Source organism: Cervus canadensis, chromosome 6, assembly GCF_019320065.1.
Source record: "Cervus canadensis isolate Bull #8, Minnesota chromosome 6, ASM1932006v1, whole genome shotgun sequence".
Classification (NCBI taxonomy): domain Eukaryota; kingdom Metazoa; phylum Chordata; class Mammalia; order Artiodactyla; family Cervidae; genus Cervus; species Cervus canadensis.
The window spans coordinates 95,373,880-95,398,077 of record NC_057391.1 but is presented as its reverse complement, the minus strand read 5'-3'; the positions used below and the strand labels follow the sequence as shown (position 1 = coordinate 95,398,077).

Here is a 24,198-nt window from a genome sequence, read left to right as displayed (position 1 = left end):
AAAAAAAGAGTATGTATTCTGCAGTTGCTGGATGTAGTGTTCTATAACTGTGTCAAGGTTGTTGATAGTGTTTTTCAGACCTTCTTTCTTTACTGACATTTGTTCCAGTTATTCTAACAATTATCAAGAATATTAAAAGCACCAACTATGTGGAATTGTCTGTTTCTTCCTTGTATGTCAGTTTTTGTTCCACATACTTTGAAGCTATTATTTACTATCGGTCACAGGTGGCCTCAGCCTGCAGTGGCTTGCAGCAGGGCTTTGGTTCCTGGCCAGAGTCTGAGGTTGGGAGCAGCAGGGAGAATGCTGAATGCTAACCACTACACACCAGGGCCAGTGGCCAGTGACAGGGCCCTGGCCCGTCAGCTGGGTAGAAATGAATTTCCACATAGAGACGGGGATTAATGAAGTGAGTGAAGTATTTATTAGGAGGAAGAGTACATTGTGTGTGGACAGACACACAGGTGGGCTAAGGGGGAGTCTTGCCCTTGTGGTAGTTTGAATCACTTTTTTGGGGCATTTCCTCCAGGTTTCCTTTGACCAATCGTCTTGCTTTGCCGGGTTCTGAGTCTGTCTTTGGCTTATCTCAGGATCTTCCTGCATGTGTGTGCATCTTTTAGCCAAGATGGGTTCTAGAGAAGAGGCCTGTGGGAAGTTGCATCACTTACTCTGAAGTGACGTTTCCTTCCTGTTGACCTCTGTGGAGCCTTTCTGGGCATGTGTAGTCTGGGAGGTCTCCTTAATTTTGAGGATGGGGTGTGTGGCCTTTTATCTCTTATCTGGGCAAGGCCCAGCCTCCTCCATCAACCTGCTTTATGGAGTTTCTGTCCACAGGAGAGAAACTGTTCAGCCTGGGACCCATCTGTCTCCTGCCTGAATATAAGCATTTATAATTACTATATCCTCCTGATGCAGGGACCATTTTTATGAGATGTCTCTCTTTATCTCTGGTAATACCCTTTGCCTTGAAGTTTATTTTGTCTGATATTAATCTAGTCACCACAGGCTTCATTTACTTAACATTCGTAGTGTATCTTTTCCATTTACTTTCCAATCTATCTGTGTTTTTATATCTTCAAGGTGTATTTGTTGCGGACAGCATACAGCAGTGTTTTTTCTTTTTCCTTTTCCTGGTCAGCTCTGACAGTCCCCATGTTTTAACTGATCCAATAAACACTGTCCGTCACTACTGTGACGATGGGAATATCCTGTATCTGTGCTCTTCTGAAGTCTGTCATGCTGCTACTAGACTTGCAAGTGGGCAACAAAACTCCCCCCACCCCCCAGAATTTTTAACTTTAAAGTCAGCAACAAATTTAAGTATCATGTGTGACTAGTGGCTGCTATATATAATTTGGTGGTTGTTATTCAGTCACTAAGTCATGTCCGACTCTTTGTAACCCCATGGACTGCAGAATGCCAGGCTCCTCTGTCTTCCACTATCTCTTGGGAGTTTGCTCAGATTCATGTTCATTGAGCTGGTGATGCCATCCAACCATCTCATCCTCTGTCGTCCCCTTCTCCTCCTGCCTTCAGTTTTTCCCAGCATCAGAGTCTTTTCCAGTGAGTCAGCTCTTCATATCAGGTGGCCAAAGTACTGGAGCTTTAACTTGAGCATCAATGAATATTCAGGGTTGATTTCCTTTAGGATTGACTGGTTTGATTTCATTGCTCTCCAAGGGACTCTCAAGAGTCTTGATGTAGAAATTCTGGATTCTAATCACCTTCCTCTAAAAATAATTTTTAAACAGGCGGTTAACTTAGGTGAACTCAACTACAAAATTATCTCCCGTACAGCATGAAGCAGCTCAGATTTTAGTTTAGTTCTTTTAGCCTTAGTGGTGCAAGTGCAGCTCAGTGGTCAGCCATAGATGTGAAGAGTTTTTACAAAGAGAAACTGGGAATCCCGACTCTGGCTCTTCTGTTATTTGGTTGCTCCAAGTCCTGTGCTCTGGATCTCCAAGCCACAAAGACTGCAGATTTTCCACTGGAGGTTTACCTGCCTTGTGTGGTGCAGACTAAGACCTGACCTCAGGCTGGAAGTGGTGGAAAAAGAGGAAATTCACCCTGTATAGAGTGCCTTTCTTGCAGTTGTTGACTGCCTTCTTTTGGTCACTTTCAGTAGCTGGCTTGTGTAAGCTCCACACCACAACTTCTATTTTTATTTCTGAAAGAGTGGGTTCAGTAGGAGCTATTTCATCCTACCAGAAACATGAACTTATTTGGTCTCCCCTCACAACATTTGACAATGAAATTTCAAACATGTACCAAAGTTGAATTTTAGAGAAGCAATCTAGATTGTACAAATTTTCCAATATTTTATCATATATCTACTCATCCTGTAACACATCTTATTTTAAAGCATTTCAAAATAAACTGCGATCAATACACTTGCCCTCAAGTACTTTAGAGTTTATTTATAGAGAGTTCAACAACTGGTTTTTTTTTTTACTTTTTTGATGTAGAATTTTCACACAGTGCACATATCTGAATTTGTGCGTTCTTCGAGTTCTTAAAAAGCAGCTTTACTGGGTTATAATTTACGTACAATAAAATGACCAATTTGGTGCATAATTCAAGGGGTTTCAGAAAGTGTAACCAAAACCACAATCATGATAGAGACCCTTCCATCACTGCCCGAGTTTCCCTCGTGCCAACAACCCCTCCCCACACCTGCACTTATTCTTAAGGTCACCCAGTGGGCTGTGGGCAGGGGCCAGGGAGCCACGGTAGGAGGAGGAACTAGAGACGCAGAGGAGAGGCCGCTCACCGCCGAGTGTGCCCTGAAATGCAGGAGAAGACCGGAAGGGTGGAGTCGGGGCTCGGGCGGACCCTCATGGGGCCCGGGCTGTTTCTAGAGGCGGTGAGTGGCTCGTGGAATCACAAGGTTCATTCCTGCCTCCTAAGGAAGATTCTGCCAATGGGAGCACAAAGGTGCCCACTTCTTGAACCTGCTACGGTATGAGGCGCTCAGGAAGCGAGAGATCCCTCCAACTTCAAGAAGGCGGCCTCAGGCAGTTCACAGATCTGAGCCTCAGTTTCTTCATTTGTGAAACAGACTTCCTTCCAGGGCTCAAGCATCAGCTAACCCGTGGGGTCACTGGAACGTGGACTCCCTGACCCCAGCCTCAGTCCCACGCAGCCTCCATGAGGACCCCCCTTTCCGGAGGCGGCAGGCAACGTGGATCTGTGCTTTCAGGGCAGGAAGCATGCGGTCTGCAGAGCTGTTCAACTCTGTTCAGAGTTGAGAGGCTGGGCTCTGGGACAAAGGGGTCCTGGGACACAGTCTCCTCTGTAAGCAGAGCCCCCATCGCCTGGAATCCAGAGGCCTAGTCGCCACCTGGCTGCAGCCAGGAGTCTTCAATCCACCATCTTTCAGAAAAACCCACCTGTGGTGGTGTGGGAAGGAGTGCTATTGGCAGGAAGTAGCTAATTTTTCAGAAGGCGTGGGTTTTGACCCTCGAGTTACCATTCTCTAAATGCCCCAGGGAGAGACTGCCAGCCTGGTACTCATCAGGAATCATCCCGATTTATACTGATCGAGTTCCTGCCCGCACTCAGGAACACCGTTTCCTGTGATTCTTATAGCAATCCCACCAGGCAGGAAGGAGAGCTGTGAGCCCCACTCAACAGATGAGAAAATGAAGATTCAGGTATCACGTGACTTGCCTAAGGTCTCACAGGGCGGAGGGAACAGAGCTGGGGCTGGGCAAGTCTAACGAACACGTGACTCAGCCTGGCCAATCAGACACCGCGAGGGGCTTTGGCCCTCACCTCTGGGAAAGAGGGTTTCCTCTCCTCTGGGATGACTGGCCTGCAGCTGCAATGCTCCCTGGCTGGGTGGCTTGTCTGGTGCTGCCTGGGGCCTTGCACCGCGCCCACCCCCACCCGGGGGGACCACCGTGCTGGCGGGCATCCTGGGTGGTCGACCGCAGTCCTCTGGATGCCCACTCAGACGGCTGGGCTCCCACCCTGGGCTGGTCTCATCGTCACATCAGCCTTTACTGCGAGCCCAGGGCTGCTGCTGGGCTCAGATCTGATAAGGGTTTCAATGTCGGTAAAGCTGAAGGCAGGTTCCAAGAAGGCTTAAGCCTTACTTTTCTTACCAGTGGAAGGAACTAGTTTAATTCCGTGGCTTTTCAACTTTATGTTTTTAAGCAGAATACAAAAGAAACACGCCCAGATGATATCCTTTACAGAACCCAAAACTTAAGAGTAAAGGGAGCCTTCTCTGAGGGGGAGCAGGAGGCAGGAGACCCCAGCCCTGCCTGCCCAGCCTTCTCCTGCCACAATACCTACCCCCCCCCACCCCACTTCTGGTGTGAGCACTGCCAGCTTCTGAGGAACAGTCCGAAAAACCAGCATCTTAAAAAAAGAATCTTTCAGAATTAACAACCAACTGGATTCTGAGTTACAGGATGAAGAGGCTGAGGACCACGGAAAGGAGCCCCACACAGAGGAATCCAGAGGCGCTGGGTCGTCTGAGGAGGGCGCCGTTCCCGCCCGTGGAGGGCACTTGGACGAGCAGGGCTATGCCCGCTGCGCTGACCCGGGCGGCTGGGGTCCCGCGGGCGTCCTGAACCTTTCTGGGCCTCAGCCCCTCCCTGTCAGCTCATCTGCAGGGGCTCCTGCGAGTGGGATGCTTGTGTGCTTTGCTGGGCACCTGGGGGATGGCTGAGGACAGGGCAGGCAGGGGCTGGCCCATGGGCAGGGAGGATGAAGTGTCGTGGGAAGCTGCCGGACGACGACCGTCAGGAGGCGCGTGGCGTCTGTGGAGCCTCGTGGGCCTCAGTGACTCACAGCAGCCCTGCCAGCAACGCCGACACACACCCAGAAAGCTGGAGGGGGTGACGGGCCACACTCCTGCTACACCAGGCCCCTTGCAGCAAGCCCGACACACACCCAGAAAGCTGGAGGGGGTGACGGGCCACACTCCTGCTACACCAGGCCCCTTGCAGCAAGCCCGACACACACCCAGAAAGCTGGAGGGGGTGACGGGCCACACTCCTGCTACACCAGGCCCCTTGCAGCAAGCCCGACACACACCCAGAAAGCTGGAGGGGGTGACGGGCCACACCTGCTCTGGAAAGTTTCAGCTGAACCAGGGGCCCCCTTCCCAACGGAGCACAACTTACAATGTCAACCTTCCGTTCAGAACCGCTGACCCCACCATGACAGTCTGCGTTACCAGAAGAATCATTTTGCATCTATCTATCTATATTCTTTTAATATGGGGAAGTTTAATAGCTTTTATTCCAAGGCATAGAAAAGGGAGTTAAGAAAATATACAATTTTTTTTTCAAGTGAGAATATCAACAGTGACCATTGAAAGGATAACCAACATCCACGTCTGAAAGACTGACCTTTGCAGAGTTTTGTAGGGGGGCAGACAAAACATTAAGGGAAGTGAACACCCACTACAAACAAGGACATCCAGTGTTTGGGGCTCAGGCCTTACATGTCAGCTTCACAGAGCTCTCCTGCTCTCAGGAGGGAACCCACATGTTCCCGTGTGTATCAGGTGCTTTGACATAAGGGATGTTCCAAATCCATGGTCGATCTGGGGGAAAAAAATTACATGAGTATAATACTTATTTGAATACGATTACAGAAAATCCACTCACCTGATAGGATCAAGTCACTCACAGGCTGGAGTCGACATATAGCGAGAGCCCTTTTCTGAACTGAGCCCTTTTGGGTAGGAGCTTGCAGTAAAGGTTCGTGTTAAGACATGGGAGCGTGAACCCCGGCGTGAATGCTGGCTTGCCACTAAGGTTCACAAGTTCTGTCACCTCTGAACCTCAGTTTCCTTATCTGCACTTAAGACGTGGAGCGGCAGTAGGATTAAATGAAATACTGTTGTTGCTTAGTCGCTCAGTCGTGTCTGGCTCTTTTGCAACTCCATGGACTGTAGACCACCAGCTTCCTCTGTCCATGGGATTTCCCAGGCAAGAATCCTGGAGTGGGTTGCCATTTTCTTCTATAGGGGATCTTCCCAACAGAGGAAATGAACCTACGTTCCTGCATTGGCAGATTCTTTACCACTGAGCCACCAGGGAAGCCCATTAAATGAGATAAGCTTATGAACTGTGCAAGATGCCGTGTTCCATCCGCACAGAGAGCCTAGAAAGGAGGGTGGCTCTCGTTTTCTTTTGAGAAGCTGGAGAAACCAGCAGTGACAACGGGCACAGGCAAGTGGCCACTCTTCTGCCCTCAGCTGGTCATGGTCGCACAGAACCACAGGTCCAGAGTCATGTCCCTGAAGCGGCTTTGTTCTGTAAATATTAAGGCCAGTGATTGGTGAGCCATGAAGATCTCTGAATAATGACTGTAGACCCACATCGAGGAAAGCAACAGGCCTTCGAATGGTACTGATACAACGGAAAGGAGACCCAGGTTCAAATCCTGCCTTCGTCTTTGTCTGCGGCCTGGGGAAGGCTTGTGGGTCTTGGTCTCGGGTTCCCCATCTGTGAAATGGGAATTAATTACACTCCCAACCTCCCAGGATTACTGTGAAGCATGAATGCAAGAATGACTGGGAAGCTCGCTCCCGGCATATTGTAGGTGCTCAATAAATGTGAACTTTTTCTTCCAAAAGAACCAAAATAATGTGAAAGTATAAGTTGCTCAGTCATGTCTGACTCTTTGTGACCCCATGGACTATAGCCCATCAGGCTCCTCTGTCCATGGAATCTCCAGGCAAGAATACTGGAGTGGGTTGCCTTGGGTAGGGTGAAAGTACATTGCAAGGATTAAAAATAAACCCCCCTACTACTGTTCTGAGAAACACGAGTGACGGAACAAGTCTGAAGGGCAGAGTGCTCACTCGGCAGGTCGGCTGGGATGGACCAGCCAGCCGCCCCTGGAGGAGGTGCTGGCTCTTCCTGAGCAGAGGCAGATGGCAGCTGGGAGGCTGGTCTGCCTAACAATGGTACCTGCTGCTCATACCGCCCAGCCTCGCCATTGTGTTGAATAATCATAGTGTGAACATGCAAACAGCAGCTCCCAGCAGCAGGAGCAGCCAAAGAATGCCCAAGGTGGCAACACGTTATCAGAAGCCTGTTCTCTAGCCTTTGGCCTCCAGATGGTTTAAAAGCAGGAAACCACACTTTCTGTGAATTTCCTTAAGAGGCAGGGGGCTAGCAGGGCTGGAGACCTGACTCTCACTGGCCGCTCTCCTGCCCTAGAAGCATCATCCTCTGCGTCTGCACATCCCGTACTTTCTCCTCTTTCCCTGCAAACTGCTCTGTGGGGTGACGGCAGCCGTGCTTCATCCCCTGGGCAGGAGACACTCTGACCCTCGCTGTATGAACAGCCAGTCGAGATTCTCAGCAGCGCAGGATCTGTGGCACACAGACATTTCCCAGTAACTGAAAAGAGCACCGCTGCATTTCAGCGCACCCTCGGACAGCTGGGGTCTGACCCTGCAGGTCCGCTTATGCGCTGATACTTCCTCAATAAATACTACTACACGATCAGGGGCTGGTTGAATCTGGGGATGTGGAATCGGGGACATAGAGGGCTTGTCATGGGACTTGAGGATCTGAGCATTTTGTATCCAGGGGGTCCTGGAGGCACCCCTTGTGGATACCAACGGTGACTGTATTCCTTTCCTTCAAAATAAGCTGGTAATGTCCAAGTGAGGACCTGGAAACCACCCGCCTGGCAATCCCATGCTCTGTTTTATAAATAAACAAATGTCTGTATTTCTTGGGCGGATTCTTTCCCATGCTGGCTGGAAGGCCCTCCATAACCTTGGGGGAAAGCCACACACACAAAAATGCCAACAGGGAGGGGATGGGGGGGTAAGTCAGCATTACCACTCACTGGCTTAGATGAAGGCCTGTTTCAGGCAAACCTCCTCAACTGTCCCATGAGAGAACGTGCCTCATGACACAGTCGTGTGTGTATGTGAAATGCTTGTTAGTGCTGGTTAGGTGCCTGTACTCTGCTAGACAGGCTTCCCAGTTGGCTAAGTGGTAAACAATCTGCCTACCAATAAAGGAGATGTGGGTTCAATCCCAGGGTCAGGAAGATCCCCTGGAGAAGGGAATGGCAACCCACTCCAGTATTCTTGCCTCAGAAATCCCATGGACAGAGGAGCCTGGTGGGCTACAGTCCATGGGGTTGCAAGAGAGTCTGATACGACTGAGTGACTAAACACCACCACCCTGCTATACAAAGCTGAGCGCCTCTCCAGGTTACAGTCCAGAGGGCAGGCAGACCTGGGTGCGCCCTGCTGCTGGGATGCTGACCCTCACTGTGTCTGCCCCGCGGTTCCCTGTCTGGGCTGACTGGGAACTGCTGGCACGTTTTTCTGGGACCCACTGCTGGAGAGCTCATTTCAGCAGGTCTGAGCCGGGCCTGGCAATGTGCCCCTTTGTCAAGACAGTGCCCAAGGCCCAAAGCTACGCACACACTTAGCCCAGGAGGCTAAGCCTAAGGCCATCATCACACTGGGTCTTCCCCACCACCAATATGTTTACTCAAGAGAACTGGGAGGTTGGGGGGCAGGAAGGAGGGAATGGAACGGAAAAAACAAGATAAAGGAAAAAAGATAAAGGCACAGCCTAAAGCCAGCAGGGGAAGGAGGGCAGCGGGTCACGTCCTGGGTCAGGGACTGTCCCGCATGAGTCTCAGGCTCTGTCTGCTCATGAGGGGTGGGGGAGAGAACGACCGTCCGCTCCCTGTTATAACTGCATCGGGCATTTTAAGTGCCAGAAACTGGTTAACAGCAGCTGGACGCTAATTCTGAGCGGAACACGGGTCAGATGCTTTCGGGACCTCATCTCGGTCGCTCCTCAGCAGTGAGCTGTGTGCTTTCACGTCCTCATTTTGTAAATGGAGACACTAAGGCCCAGATAAGGCAAATCACCACCCAGCCTCACACGATAAGCTGTCAGGCTGGTGCATGAACATCTGGATCTAAAGCAGTGTTTTCCATCTGTGAGCTGGGGGGTGGGGAGAAGTGGTCACAGATTCCTTGAAATTCTGATAGAACCTCTTGCTAGTGAAAAACAAATATGGTGAATTTACAACAACATACTTAGAGGACTCAGAAAAATACACATGGCTTGGGAGGAAGGGAACAAGAATGCCTTTGGAAGCTGTCCATGTGACCAGAGAGAGGAAGCCAGCTGTGTGAGGCAGGAGGGGCTCGTCAGATGAGCCCAGATGACCCAAAAGTGGAGCCATCAGAAGGGCAGGCTTCGCTCACCACGAAGCCATTAGAGTGTGTGAGGGTGGGAGGCAGCCAGACCCCAGCCAGCCTTGATTGGGGGAGGAAGGGACCTGCCAACCCCATTACGGAACCCAAGGTTTGGGAGTATTAATGGGATGACGTCATTAACACTTTCCAATCAAACCTCAAACTTGCCCTGTTCACATTTAGCGTTTGCTCAAAAACTGTGGACTATAACTTGCCTACCCCAGTAGATGTCTACCCTACAGGGGAAAATGCACCAGGATCTGCCCCGTCCTGACAGTATTACATCCCCCCCTGTGTGAGCTTGGCGAAGCGTGAACTTGCCTCAAAGCCAGACTTCCCAGGGCTGAGAGAAGTGCTCTGGGGCTGGAGGGGCCGCGTCAGAGCAGATGCAGAGGTGGGGCCGCCCACCCCGGCCAGCCTCCCTCCAGACACACTGGGAACCTGCACCAAGACGCCACGGACTTCCTCTTGCCAAAAATACCTGGTCTCTGACCTTAAAGTCCTCGCCTAGCGCAGCAGTCTTCAGCGGGTGACTTGGGGACCTACCTTTCAAGGGGGTGGGGGTACACCTGTAAAGTGAAAGTGACGGTCACCCTAACATGGAGTCGTCACTGGTCACTGCTGCCTGGGTGTGCAGAGGCCACACGACACGCGTGACGGCACACGGAGCAGCGATGAGGCTCCAGCCATTAACCCAGACAGTGCATGAGTCTGCAAAACGGGAAACAAGGCCGTCTTCCAAACTAACCTGAATTGGCGAAGTGTCATTTTAGATATTTTAAATATATCAATGGGCTAATAAGTACTTTAAAAATTTTTGGCTTTAACTTCTGATATGACAAATATCAACAGCTATAGAAACCATGTAATGGAAAGCTGTCTGTGGTCCTTGATCAGTGAGGGCACAGGGGGTTCTGAGACCCAGCGGCTGAGAGCCGTGTCTCCGGGCCGCGGACGGGGCAGGGAACCTGTGCTCGCAGAGCAGGGTGTCAGCGGGCTCCCGCCGAGGGCGCACCGTGCGGCTCTCTGAGCACCGTGGCCTCTGCACTGGCACTCACATCCGAGCTTCTCCGCCCCCTGGGTCTCACCTCTGTCCCCGTACAGTTCTGGAGGCAGGTCGTACGGCACAGGGAAGGAGGCTGCGGGCTCCTGGCTGCTCCCGGAGAAGAATTTCTGTTTCACTTTGAAACTGTCCAGGCCCTGCAAACACACAGAATCTATAATTGCATCTCATTTTCTGGAAGAAGGTCCCAAGATGCAATTATATTTTTATGGTGCTCACAACAAAATTCAGAGCTATTTTTGTGACTGTTTCAGAGCCTTTTCTGATATTGGTTAGGTCAAATATATTTATGACACTCCACAAATTACTCTTTTCCTAAAAATGAGATGTCTAAGTTTCGGAAAATAAATTAGACCAAAGCTTGCAAAAGTTTATTGAAGTATACAAAGATATACGAGAAAAAAAAAAATTTTAGCTGTGATAGCCCATTTCTACCAATCTCTGGGTACAGCAGCAGGGAATATGTAGAAGATACTATAAAATACTTCAAATACTTTCAATACTGCTGTAGTAATGGGCTGCTCACTCTGGTGAAGTGTGAATGTTCCTTTCACGTATAATGGAAGTGTCCAAGATAATGGGATAGGAATGTAACAATGAGAACTCAACAAGACCCACCCAAATGAAGGCTGAGTCTAAGAACTCCAGAAGAGGCTAGTACTAACTTTGGATCCTGATCGGGACGCAAGGCCAGGGGCCGCATCCGGCCGGTGTTCACACTGCTCCTGCCTGCTCACACGGGGCCTGCCCGCCACATGGGCACCCCAGAGGTCAGCCGGGTGCTCCCCACACCACTGATCATCCCCCGGCCCCTTCCCGGATGACCCCAGCACGCTGTTTCTACCTCATTCCTCTGGGCACCCGTTCACACTCACGTTGCTCCTTCTCATCCTAGACACCCACAGAGCAAACGGGGCTCTGTCTCCGGAACCCGTACAAAGTGCTAGGCCTACAGCTCCTATCCTGGTGAGCATACAGCTTAGACTTGGGAAGGAGAGGCTGCTCCATCCTGGGCACAGGAGGGTATGGTCAGCGTCAGCGCCGTGTGGACCTGGCCTTCGGGCCACCCGGGCTGAGTCTGTGCAGATATCAAGGGCGGTGTGAGCGGCTCAGGCTGCACTCACTCACCCCACTCACGACTCCGTGAGCCCCTCTTCTCGGCCAGCCAGTTCTCAACGTACAGGGGTCACCAAAACTGTCACAGTCCCTGTTCTCACGGGATGCACAGTCCAGTGGGGAGACATTAAACACCACATTTATAGAAGTAAAACAAACAATTACCATTTGTGATAGGTGCTGTGAATAACAACAGGGGAGTCCTAAGAAAATAGTAGGCCTGTTTTAGATTTGTTGGGGAGGGGTGTTCAGCGGAAGCCTCCCCGAGAAGGTGACATTTTAATTAAACTTTGAAAGGTGAATTGTATTTGGTTAGGTGAGGGTGGGTCCAGGAGGAGGGCACGGAATCCCCAATGGCCCAGAGGCAGCAAAAAACTTGTGTGCGAGAGGAACTAAAAAAGACGGTCATAGGGGGATACTGGGCCACTTATTCATTAGGCCTCCGTTTCCTCACTTGTAAAATGGGAACAATACCCTTCTAGATGTGTGCTCAGTCATGTCTGACTCTGCCACGTTCCTCAGTCCATGGGATTTCCCAGGTAGGACTATTGGAGTGTGTTTCCATGTCCTCCTCCAGGGGATCTTCCCCACCAGGGACTGAAACTGCATCTTCTGCGCTGACAGGTGGATTCTTTACCACTTGCAACTCCTGGGACACCCCCATCTTCTGGATGTTATTGCATTAATGCATCTCACTTCAACACCCAGCACAAGCCTTGATGCATAGTTGGTGGTCAAGAAATGCTGAGCTGCAAAAATGGGGTTAAAGGACCTTCCCCACTTACTTTACGGGCGTCTGAGCAGAACCCTTGCGGGCAGGAGGGGACGTGCAGGGAGGGAGGGGTGATGCCCCACCCTGGACGCGGGTGAGTAAAGCTGCACAACATGTGAGACTCCGCTCAGAAAAGGAAGAAATGACCTCTAATGGTGGTGGGTTAAGAAAAGGCTCCACAGAAAATATTTTTGCTGGACCTTGAAAAGTTGATATAATTATGATAAACGGAGAGCTGGCAGGGAGCAACGTCGGGGGGTGGGGGGAGGAGGCCAACCTGATGGAAGGCACTGCAGGGGGATGGTGAGGGAGGCGGGGGGAGCGCTGGGGACCTGGAGATGGAATGCAGCGGCGGGCTGCAGAGGGCTGTGCAGGGGAAGCAGCGTAGACGCCTGCGGCTTCTCCCCATTGAACCCCCGTCTCCTGGCCACAGTGAGGGGCACGAGCCCTGAGTCAGGGATGCGGGGGAGAGACCACCTTTCTCTGGGGAGCTCGTCTTGCCACAGGAACCACTGACTGAAACTGCCACCCTGTTCAGGCGCGACAGTCACGCCTTGCACGAGTTATCTTATGACAAGGGGTCCCCGCAAGGAACGCAGAACAAGCTACCGGAACTGGAAGAATTTGGGAAAGGTCAAAAGGAGAGAGCAGACTCCAGTCCAAACGTCTAGCAACCTCCCAGAATCCTCCGTGCTGGAATCCATCTCGGCTGAGTAATGCTTGTGCCACCAGGAAGGACCCTGAGTCAGAGTGACTGGCCAGAGACAACCTGGAAACTAACCCAGTCACCACAGAGGCCGAGACGGTGAGCCCCGTGGCAGAGCGGTCCTCCTGGGTTTCCTCTCCCTCCTGCTCTGCACCCGGGCGCCCCTTCCCACTAAGGTCTCTTGCTTGGTCAGCATGTGTGTCTCCTCGGACAATTCATTTCTCAGTGTTAGACAAGAGCCCTCCCTCGGGGCTATGGAAGGCAACAACTTGCAACAGTTCGGCAATGTGTGAGCCCCAAGCTGCCCACCGGGCTCCATGTTCTTCAAATGGAACTGGGCATTAGAAGAAATGAACCCAGATGACACAGCCCAGACCTCTGGATCCAGCCCCACCTGAAGCAACTTTCAGCTGGCTATCCTTCACTTCAACCCGGGGTGTTGCAGGACCCTGGTGAGAGAGTGGCCTTTACTGTGATGTACAGTGAGGAGTTGCAGAAGGTTTTCTGAGCAAGTAAGTTCCACTGTAAAGGTGGACATGGCAACCCACTCCAGTATCTTTGCCTGGGAAATCCCATGGACAGAGGAGCCTGGCGGGCTACTGTCCACGGGGTCACAAAGAGTCAGAAACGACCTAGCAACTGAATAACAAGACAGGATGAGCCAAATTCTGGAAACCCTGGCCCTTGACATCTTTAAAAAAAAAAAAAAAAAAAAGGCCAGAAGTTGGGAAGTGATGCCAATTTAATGAGTATCAAAAACTTTATGGCATTTCAGGCAAAAAATGACTTCCCTCTTCTTTAGCTCCTGGCTTACTTGCATTACTTCCAAGTGAGTATGGTGAGGGATGATGAGTCTTTATGGCTCGGACCCAGATCTCAAGACCCCCAGTGCCATTCTGCGTGGCTGATTCACACACCAGAAGCTTTGAGCTGTCCATGTCTCACAGGAAGCAATGTGCTTTTTTCCTAGACTGCCATTTCTGATCCAAATTCTAGGGTATCATATATATATATTTTAAAAAGTGCCACTTTCCCCTTCAATCTGGATGTCAAATAATTTGAGGCTGTCTTCTAATTATCATCATTTATATATCACAGTGGTACCAGTTGGCATTTTACAAAACAGAGGAAGGCACCCTCCCAGGCACGGGTCACTTTGAAGACAGCTATTATGACAATATAGGGATAAAACACCAGGTGAGAGGGTGGACATGAACCACGCCTGAGAAATTACTGGCTTTTCCCTCCATCAGCTCTGGGAGGGAAAGAGCTGGTTCTCACTGTGACGGATTAGGTTTAGCAGCTTAGCTCAGTCACAGAGAGCAAGAAGCAGGCTCACATTTCAGTTCCAGATGTAACTTACGTTTTTAGTTGCATCTAACCGAGCAGCATCCTCAAGCAGTAAAACCCTAGGCAAGGTATCCAATTTTCCTGGGGGAACACTAGTGGCAGATGAATCTTCTAGAAGGAGTGAGTGCCTTTCATCAGAGATGCAGCGACTGACAAGGAAGTGAGCTAAAGGAAGGTGGCTCTCTTGCTCCTCCTGAAGCACATGACCTTCAGGGCTCCCAGCCGGAGGCTTTGGAGAAGCTCTGTGGGGCAGCGTACTCCTTACAGGGCTGAGCGGGGAGGGCTCTTGAGAAGCGGGGGGCTGACTATGAGAGCGTGGGGGGCGCTCTGGAAGGAGAGGAAGTAACACTGCGCCATCCGGGTGTGACAGCAAGAACTCGGTCACTTAGAGCTCAGTCTCCGCCTTCGCCTTCTGTTGAATGGCTTGGTCTGCGTGCTAGTTTATGTTAACTGTGACCTGCGCCCAGCACTTGCTGAGTACCTGGTGCTGCTGTAAATACTTTACACGTAACCACTCTTCACTCTCAAATGACCGCCTACGTTACGGCGGCGAAGGAAGCCCAGAGAAGTAAAAAGGAGGTACAAAGGCCGAGAGTCATGGCTCATAAGCGGGGCTGCAACCACCTCCCTCCTCTTTCTGTCATTTTGGTTCCTACAGATCCGAAGTCCCTAAACCTTCAGACTCTGTGCTCTGGGAGAGTTCCCTTTCTTGGTCCTTGGGATTTCTCCAATCCTGTATTGTCTCTTTGAGTTACTTCTAACTGAGCACAAAGCAGGCTCGGAGGGTCACACAGCTGGGAAATGGCCATGGCTGCCACGGCCCACCTCACTGCATGCCGACAAGCACTTGTGCGTGGTGGGGTCCAGGGGTGGGGGCAGGAAGCAGGGGAGAGGAGGCGGGAGGCACGCTGCTCCCACTCACTGTGTGCTGTCAGTAAGGACGCCGGACGCTGTCTCCTGGACCACGGAAGGCTTCAGGCGGAGAAACACAGACCCTGATGGGGGCAGAAACCAGTTCAGGAGGTGGGAGCTGAGGAGGGCGGATGGGCTGGGTCCTGGGCAGCAGAGGCCAGGACCAGAAGGGGCAGCGTAGGCCGTGCCCGGCAGACGGGACAGGCAGGCGTGGGGACTGCGCGTGGACCGGTGAGCCGTGGGGTGGGGCGTGGGGGGTGCGCTGAGGTAAGGCCAGGCTGTGGTCCTGTCAGTTGAGCAGAACACCAGAGGTTACAAAGAAACATCACCTCAAACCTGGTGCTCAGCCGTGGCCTCCTGGGAAACTGAGAGCCCGCGCCACGTGCTGGGCCCCGGGCAGGTTGGCAGAGGGGGTGCAGGGAGGGGACGGTTAAGGTGGGGCGCTTGTAAATTTTAATAGTTCTTCCAGCCAGAGCCATGTTGGGTAAAATATGTTTAACCAGAACGGAAAAAAGAGAAAGCAAAGACGTGAAGACTGGAAGTTGGTGGGCGTCTGTCTGCAGCACTTTTGTTTCTGGTCACAGGGAAGAGAACCCACCGTCTGAGGAGCAGTGAGCCTGGGGCTGAGCAGGGGCTGGGCCGGTTCTCAGCCCGGGGACAAGGGCAGGGACGCTCAGCACAGCGGGCCGCCTTTGCGCGTCACTTCCAGAGGTGGGAGGGATCCTAGACAAAGCGGTGGCAGCCTGTGTTGGTGCTCAGTAAACACCAAAACGCGCCAAGTTTACAGAGGGGAAACCTGTATCTCCCTGAAACACTCGCAGATGCCTGAGGATTTAGAAAACGGCTGCTGGCCTTTGAAATCACGAGGTAATCTTTCCTATGTTGAGATTTTTCTGAACCTAGATGAATTAGTCTAACCTAAAAGTTAAATACACCTCAATTAAAGGTGTGGAGTCCTGTCCCACAGCCATGGGGGCAAGGCCTTACATCATGGCCACAAAGCAGAGACCGGGACCAAGGTCGCCTCTGAAGCCGACTGAGCTCCTTTGTAACCATGGCCAAAAGCTCCTCTGATCATCACCAGCAGGCCTCCTGACCCTGTATTAGGTGGAGATGCTCACCCCAGTAGTCACCATATAGGGCCCCAACCAATCACCTAATGACGATTTGCCAGCAGGAATTTTGTCTTGAGGCATAAAAGTTGGCTGCTAAGCCACAAAAATGTCAATTCCCCTTGGCCTGTCAGGAGGTGGCAGCCCCCTGCACTTGCACTGCCTGCTTTATCTCTGCTCTTCGTTCTTAATAAACTCGCTCCTTTCTGAAATGCTGTGTCTGGAAATCCTTTCCCAACCTGCATTCAGACTGCCACGACAAAAGGGACAACTCAAAAAACATTATAAAAGTGGAAGGCTGAAGTCAGACCATAAAGGAATAAAGTCTTCACTGAACAAACATTTGTCAAGCACCTACTGTGAGCAACAAAAGCCAAGGGAAGCACGGTCAAATGTGTCTTGACATTGATCCCCAAAGGTCTTGAAAGTGTTCCCGATCAAAGAGAAAGCTGCTGACTCGATGGCAAGTTAGGTTAACCTCAAAATGATGTGTTTACTGATCATTGAACACAATGATGTGTTCACGCATTTAAAAGCAGCAGAAGGGACTTCCCTGTGGTCCAGCTGTTAAAGACTCCGCACTCCCAGTGCCGGGGGCCCTGGTCGATCCCTGGTCAGGGAACGAAATCCCACATGCCACAACTAAAGATCCCGAATACTGCAGCTAAGGCCTGGTACAGCCAGAAAAATAAAAAGCAGAAAAAATGGGAACACATCAGTATTTGGTTACCGGGAACTTGTCGGCTCTCAGATCAGTCCCAGAACTTTCCAATGGCATCACTATTATGAATGGAAGTGGCGGCTCTCCACCCACTGCAGTCTGTAGGCCACAGTGTGTCCGCTCACACGCTTCCGGAACGACTGGCCCCTAAGATGGCCATGGGCAAGGAGAGCCGCCGGCTTCCTGTGGTGGCACCTCTGCCGCGCTTGAGGCTGTGCCCATGCCGAGCACAAAACCTGAACACAATGCTGGCCTCAAGCCCGTGTTCAGGAACGCAGACGTCGGGATGGCCCACCGACGAAGGACAGAAGTGGTGATTCTGGCTGCTGCTAACTCAGAAAAGTGGGTGTTTCGCACAGGGAGTTCTGCCCAAGGGCCACAGAGGAGGACTGATCTCCAGAAACTGGGTCTGGATGATGTCCAGTCAGAAGAGTGACTCGAGACCCGGGTGTTAAGTGCGTCTTTGACAGACGTGTGGCTGACTGACAGCACTGAAGGGAGAAACCCAGACACGGGAACCACACCGGGCCTTAGACTGCACCACTACCAGCAGCCATTTAAGATAACGACCAAGACAGCAAGTCTAAGACACTGAATGGATACAGAGGGACTGTTATCTGTCAGTAAGGCAACAGGCCACCACGGCCGCGAGCATGAGTCTGTCACATTCTTCAGTTTCAACAGACCGCTGCAGGTGAGCCGTCCCACGCTGCCAACTGCGCCTAACAAGATCCACGAGCCTCCACTATGACCAACCTCGACAGCCTATTAAAAAGCAGAGACATCACTTTGCTGACAAAGGTCCATCTAGTGGAAGCTATGTTTATCCAGTAGTCATGTATGGATGTGAGGGCTGGACCATAAGGAAGGCTGAGCGCTGAAGAATTGATGCTTTTGAACTGTGGCGTTGGAGAAGACTCTTGAGAGTCCCTTGGACTGCAAGGAGATTCAAACCAGTCCATCCTAAAGGAAATCAACTCTGAATATTCATTGGAAGGACTGATGCTGAAGCTTCAATACTTTGGCCAGCTGATGAGAAGAGCCGATTTATTGGAAAAGACCCTGATGCTGGGAAAGACTGAAGGCAGGAGGAGAAGGGGACGACAGAGGACGGGATGGTGGGAGGGCATCACTGACTCGATGGACGTGAGTCTGAGCAAGCTCTGGGAGACGTGAGGATGGGGAAGCCAGGTGTGCTGCAGTCCAAGGGGGTGCCAAGAGTCGGACATGACTGAGCAACTGAACACCACCACCCAATACCCCTTTGATTAAATCCACATCACCCATATAGTCACTGCTCTGCATATTTGTCCTCCTCACACAAAGGGGTGAGGGTGCTCCAGGAACCTCAAGGGAGCAACACCGATGAACAGACTTCAGTGAAAGTCTCCCATGTGCCAGGCCCTCCTGTGAGAGCAGTTCACAGCCCAGTTGAGGAGACGCCTGAGTCAACAATGACAACACAGGGCACACAGGACAAGCCCCGGTTTTCGAAGGCTGTGGGGTGCAGAGGAGCAGCACCTGCAGTGGAGATGAGAGAGAGGCGGGTGGGGGGAGGCGGGGAGCCTCAGGGGTCGTCCGTGACATAGATCAAGGCTCCTGAGAAGGGTGGTGCGGGATACGGGGAAGCGGTGAACACCGCCCCAGGTGTCCCTAGGGTGTCTCCACGGGATTCCTACTTGAATCAGTGGGCTGGGTACGGATGGCCCCCAGCACTGGGTGTGGGCACCACACGCAGGGCTGCCTGGCTGGGACAGCAGCAGGGGCCTCCGAGAAGGAAGCCCCCGCGTCGTCTGCCTCCTCGTGCTCCCCGGGGGGACCAAGCGGGCGGCGGGAGGTGCTTGCGGAGCCGACCTGCGGGAGGTCACCCCAGGCACTGAGTCCAAGGACGAGCTGGGCGCACTCTGAGCAGGGAGGGCCTCTCCTTCACGAGCTAGGTGTCGCTCTGGGCTCCTGCAGCCTCCGCAAGATGACTAATGACCTGGCAGAGATCTCCGGGTTGCCCTCAAAGTCAAATCCAAAACTGCTAATCCTGTGAGGGCCACACAGAGGTCTCCTACTTTCTCAGAAGCTCCGCAGAACAGTACGTGACGCAGACGAGACAGAGCGGCTGAAGGACAGTGTCTCCTGTGTTGCAAAAACCCTTTAGCTGCTTCCTGCAGATAAAACACATCTCCTCACTCACGGCTGAAACGCTCTGGCAGTCAGCTCCTACCTCTTGGGTGGCTTCTGAGCTCTCACCAAACCCCCTTCTCTGCAAGCAGGCCCTCCTGGGGGCCGGGGCTGGGAAGGAGAGAGGCATGGAGAGCAGACCCAGGCCTGGGCAGTGACTAGAAACGCAGAACGGCCAGCAGTGGGGCTGAGAGCTCCCTGATGGAGCTGCAGCAGGGGCGGCCGCCCACAGAACCCATGTCTGCCGCCGGTCCCCGGGCCCTGGCCCAGCCCTCCACGTCTCCACTGTCCCTCCCATCCCGTGATCCCACCACACTCCCCCTCCTGTGGGCCTAAGGCAGCTCAAGCTGGTTTCTGAAAAACGCACCTAAAGACCTTGGGTACGCACTGAGACCTCTGGGCTCTGCTCATTCGGGCCCAGTGCCCTCCTCACGCGGCTCACGGCTCACGGCCAGCCTACGTCCAGGGTGTCTCTCAGCCCTCCTCACGCGTCTCACGGCCAGACTACGCCCGGGGCGTCTCTCAGCCCTCCTCACGCGGCTCACAGCCAGCTTACGCCTGGGGCGTCTCTCAGCCCTCCTCACACGGCTCAGTGGCTAGCTTATGCTTGGGGTGTCTCTCAACCCTCCTCACGCAGCTTACGCCCGGGGCGTCTCTCAGCCCTCCTCACGGGGCTCACAGCCAGCTTACACCTGGGGCGTCTCTCACACAAGGTGTCTGCTTCACTGCGATGACCTCCTTGCTCAGCTCGACCATCAGGCTCTTGGGAGGTGAGGTCAGATACTCGTGTGCTGTCCACACGCCTCATTTCGGCACTCTGCCCAGTCACTGAGGATTTGCTGAAGGACACGGCGATCTGCCCAGATGGGAAGCCTGATGACGAGATGGCTGCGCATGTGGGTTCTTGAGTGTGTGCAGGAGGCCTGCTGTGAAGCATGGGATCTGCACGTGTAAATATGACAAGGAACTGCTCACTCGAGAACCCGCCGCCTCACTAAGTCAACTCCATGTCCCCCTGCTGGAGGCCTCTATCTTGGACCTGCTGGCACAGTGTGGGGGGGGCGGGGGGGAGTCCATTTTTTAATATTCTTGCCTGACGGTTTTTATACATGACTAAATCTCTATTTTACCTAGAATGCTCCACAGTGGTGTGTTAGTTGCTCAGTCGTGTCTGACTCTTTGTGACCCCATGGACTGTAGCCCACCAGGCTCCTCTGTCCACGGGATTCTCCAGGCAAGAGTACTGGAGTGGGGTGCCATGCCCTTCTCCAGGGGATCTTCCCGATCCAGGGATCAAACCTAGGTCTCCCACACTGCAGGCAAATTCTTTCCTATCTGAGCAGAGTCCAGTCTAGAGTCATTCTGCGGATTCTAAACGATTACGGCCATTCTCTCTCTAAGGTACACACAGAAGCAACATCGGAGGTAAAAATCAGTCGCTTCGAGGGGTTGAGAGCTCCTGTAAGTGCAGCGGGCTTCTTTCCTGTTTTCATTTTCGTGATGAGGGATCACGGTGGAACAGTTAGAAAGGACTGGAAGTTTGCAGATGCTGACAACGAAAGCCAACGAGTAACACAGAATTTATTCCATGTCTTAAGCTTTTGCTGGAAGGTAATTCTGGGCTGAGTTCAAAGCTATAGCCACTATGATCACGGCACCTGAGTATTAGTTCCCCAGTGCTGAGGGTTTACTACCTCCTGGTGACACAGCTGAGCCATCGCAGGAGGCTCGGGGGGACGGAGCGCTGGGGGCTGCTGGATCTGCTGAGCGGGCGGAGCCTGGGGAAGTCACCTCCTCGTCTGCGACCCCGCCTGTGACAAGGCTGCCGCAGGACAGCCTGTGAGACGGCTCTGTGGAGAAACCCCCCGAGACCAAGAAAAGGCGCTCTCAGCCCACCTCGAGACGATGCCCTCACACCGCGGGGCCCAAAGGGAAGTCTCAGGACCAGCTCACAGCACTCCCCTGGCTGAGTCTCCTGGTCCAGGCTGAGTGGAGTGCCAAGGGCCAGCATCACGGGTGTGCCCACCACCAACTCAACTACAGCGAGTGGCAACAAGAGAAAAAGGACACCGAGAGAAAGACAGCTTCCCATGTGGTGCCCTCCTGGGGGCTTCCCCGTGAGTGTGACAGCAGGTCTTCTGTGACCCCTGGGACCCTGTCTCCAGCAGACGCTGTGAGACTCCAAGCCTCCAGGCTGGTGCTCAGGCCACTTCCTCCATAGCCTGCCTTTCCTGTTCCTCTCTGCTGACCGAGAAGCTTTGGATCCTTCGCTGCCCCCTCCTCAAGACGTCCTGCTCCTGAAGGTGGTCTCCGGTCACCCCAGTCCAGAATGAGTCTCACACTTGGCTGAGTCCTCCTTGTGGTGACATGTCACTTACCACCTTGTAGTAACTTTCATGTTCTGGTCCACAATCTTTATTTAAAGACTGTTATTAACTTTACCCAAAGCAGGATCTTCCATCACCTACTGAGTATATACTGAGTATATCTCAAGGATATACTCCTTGAGAGCGGTGATTACATGGCACCCAAAACAGTGATTGGGGAAACAAATTCACAGCTGTTTGACCTCCGGACCTCGGGCAGGTCAAAGAGACTAAAGAAGAGAACCTGCTTGCGTGCGTGCTAAGTCGTGTCCCACTCTCTGTGACTCATGGACTACAAGCCCACCAGGCGCCTCCATCCATGGGATTCTCCAGGCAAGAACACTGGAGTGGGTTGCTGTGCCCTCCTCCAGGGATCTTCCCGACCCAGGGATCGAACCAGCACCTCTTATGTCTCCTGCGTTGGCAGGTGGGTTCTTCACCACCAGCGCCACCTGGGAAGCCCAAAGAAGGGAGCATGCACCCCCATCACTCTCACTCAAGGCCCATCAGGAACCCCGCCCCCCCACCTTTGCTCACGGCCGGTTAGGCAGCCGCGTGGACTTACAAATGCTGACGGCAGGAAGAGGACACCGAGCTCATAGGAGCGGATCATCAGCTGGGCGCCATTCTTCTCCAGCGCGCCCCAGGCAGCCTTGGACAGGTTGGCACTGCGGGGACAAGCACAGGGGGGACTCAGTGAGGTGTCTCAGCGCGGGTCAAACCCCGCCCCCAGCGGTGAGAGCAGTGGTCAGCGCCTAGAGCCCCAATCACGTCCATTCAGCTTCCAGCAGGGTCCCGTGTTTGGGGAAAAGTGAAAGTGAAGTCACTCAGTCATGTCCAACTCTTTGTGACCCCATGGACTGTAGCCTACCAAGCGCCTCCGTCCATGGGATTTTCCAGGAATGTAAATCCTGCTGTGTTACAATCTTCAAGGTTTATCCAACTGCCCGAGACAGCTTCACCCTCATCTGCGTTTTCCCTTGAGGGAAGGCTATTAAAATAATCAGACTTCCTTAGAAAGATTCCTCCCCCCCTTCCTATGATAAACCCTTCCTGTTCAAGACCCTGCTGTAGCCCTAGCCAAGATGTCTGATGTTGTTGTACATAAAAGCTGCACTTAAGAAAAAACTAAGTCAAGGATATGGAAATCAAACTACAATGACCAACCCATACCTGGCAATGTGTGGGTGCTAAGTCACTTCAGTCGTGTTCGACTCAGTGTGATCCTGTGGACTGTAGCCCGCCAGGCTCCTCTGTCCATGGGATTCTCCAGGCAAGGATACTGGAGAGGGTTGCCACTTTCTCCTCCAGGGGATCTTCCCGACCCAGGGACTGAACTGATGTCTCTTATGTCTCCTGCATTGGCAGAAGGGTTCTTTACCACTAGTACCACCTGGGAAGCCCCCATACCACCTGGAAAGCTCTGTCAATGGTTATTGTCAAAAAGACTACAAATAACAAATTAATGTTGGTGAGGATGTGAGGAAAAGGGAACCCTGGTACAGTGTTGGTGGGAATGTAAACTGATGTAGTCACTATGGACACAGTATGGAGGTTCTTCAAAAAACTAGAAACAGAACTGCCATAAGACCTAACAAACCCACTCCATTATTTATAATAATCAAGCTATGGAAGCAATGCAAGTGCCCACTGCAGATGAACAGATAAAGATGTGGTGTGTTATGTAAATACACAATGGAATATTACTCAGTCACGAAAAAGTGAAATTTTGTTGCCATTTGCACCAACATGGATGGACAGAGGGTATTATGCTTACAAAGTCAGACACAGAAAAATACTGTATGTTACGACTTATGTATGGAATCTAAAAATAAGCAACAACTAAATATACCAAAATAGAAACAGACTCACAGATACAGAGAACAAACTAGTGGTCCCAGTGGGGAGCGAGGAGGGGAGGGGCAACACTGGAGAAGGGGATTAAGAGGTACCAACTGCTATGTACAAAATAAAGAGACTACAAGGATACATGGTATGGGCTTTGTAAAGAATCCATCTGCCAATGCAGGAGACTCCAGTTTGATCCCTTGTCCGGGAAGATCCCCCGGAGGAGGAAATCCTGCTCCAGTACTCTTGCCTGGAGAACCCCATGGACAGAGGAGCCTGGTGGAATCTTTCCAGACCAGGGAACGAACTCACGTCTCCTGCATTGGAAGGCAGATTCTTAACCATTGGACTACCAGGGAGGTCCTAGAGACATTATCTTATAAAAAACTATAGATCAAGTATAATCTATAAAAATACTGAATCACTATATTATACCTGAAATTAATATGACTCTACTATACTTAAAAAAATTATGTCAATATCATTTTACAGAGTTAGTAAGATGAGATTGATAAACATATTCCCTTTCCTGCTAATTTTTACTTTCAGTCAAAAGAAAACAGCATCATGTTTTATGCAGATTAAGAGCTGTTGGATATGGCTGGAATCGCGGTGGAAGGAAGGAGGCTGGGACCAGACCAGAGGGGAGGTGCCAGGGCAAGCAAGACACCAGGAGTGGAGATGAAAAGGCTCTGAAGCATCTTTGCAAACTCTCCTGCAGCAAATAGGGCCAGAACCTCTCATCCAAAAATTGATTACTCGCTGGAAACATTTTTTCAATTAGGTTCACCCAAACTCTATTTTTGGAATGGAGAGAAAACCTCAGCTATTCAGACCCTTAAAGCCTGACTT

The 24,198-nt window shown here is 51.9% G+C and overlaps 1 protein-coding gene across 5 annotated transcripts in view; it reads right to left on the bottom strand.

The window, feature by feature from the left end:
- Positions 1-2,395: 2,395 nt before the first annotated feature.
- Positions 2,396-24,198, bottom strand: part of TDP1 (tyrosyl-DNA phosphodiesterase 1) — a 74,842-nt gene continuing 53,039 nt past the window's right edge. For 4 of the 5 annotated variants that reach the window (XM_043472757.1, XM_043472760.1, XM_043472758.1 and 1 more), the window contains 3 exons: positions 22,064-22,166; positions 10,297-10,408; positions 2,396-5,560 (listed from right to left, as the gene is read on the bottom strand). In XM_043472757.1, the coding sequence (XP_043328692.1) occupies positions 5,487-5,560; positions 10,297-10,408; positions 22,064-22,166 (289 nt within the window). In that variant the 3' untranslated portion in view covers positions 2,396-5,486. Of the gene's footprint in view, positions 5,561-10,296; positions 10,409-22,063; positions 22,167-24,198 lie in introns of those variants that run through there. The other variant, XM_043472761.1, reaches the window with a different exon arrangement.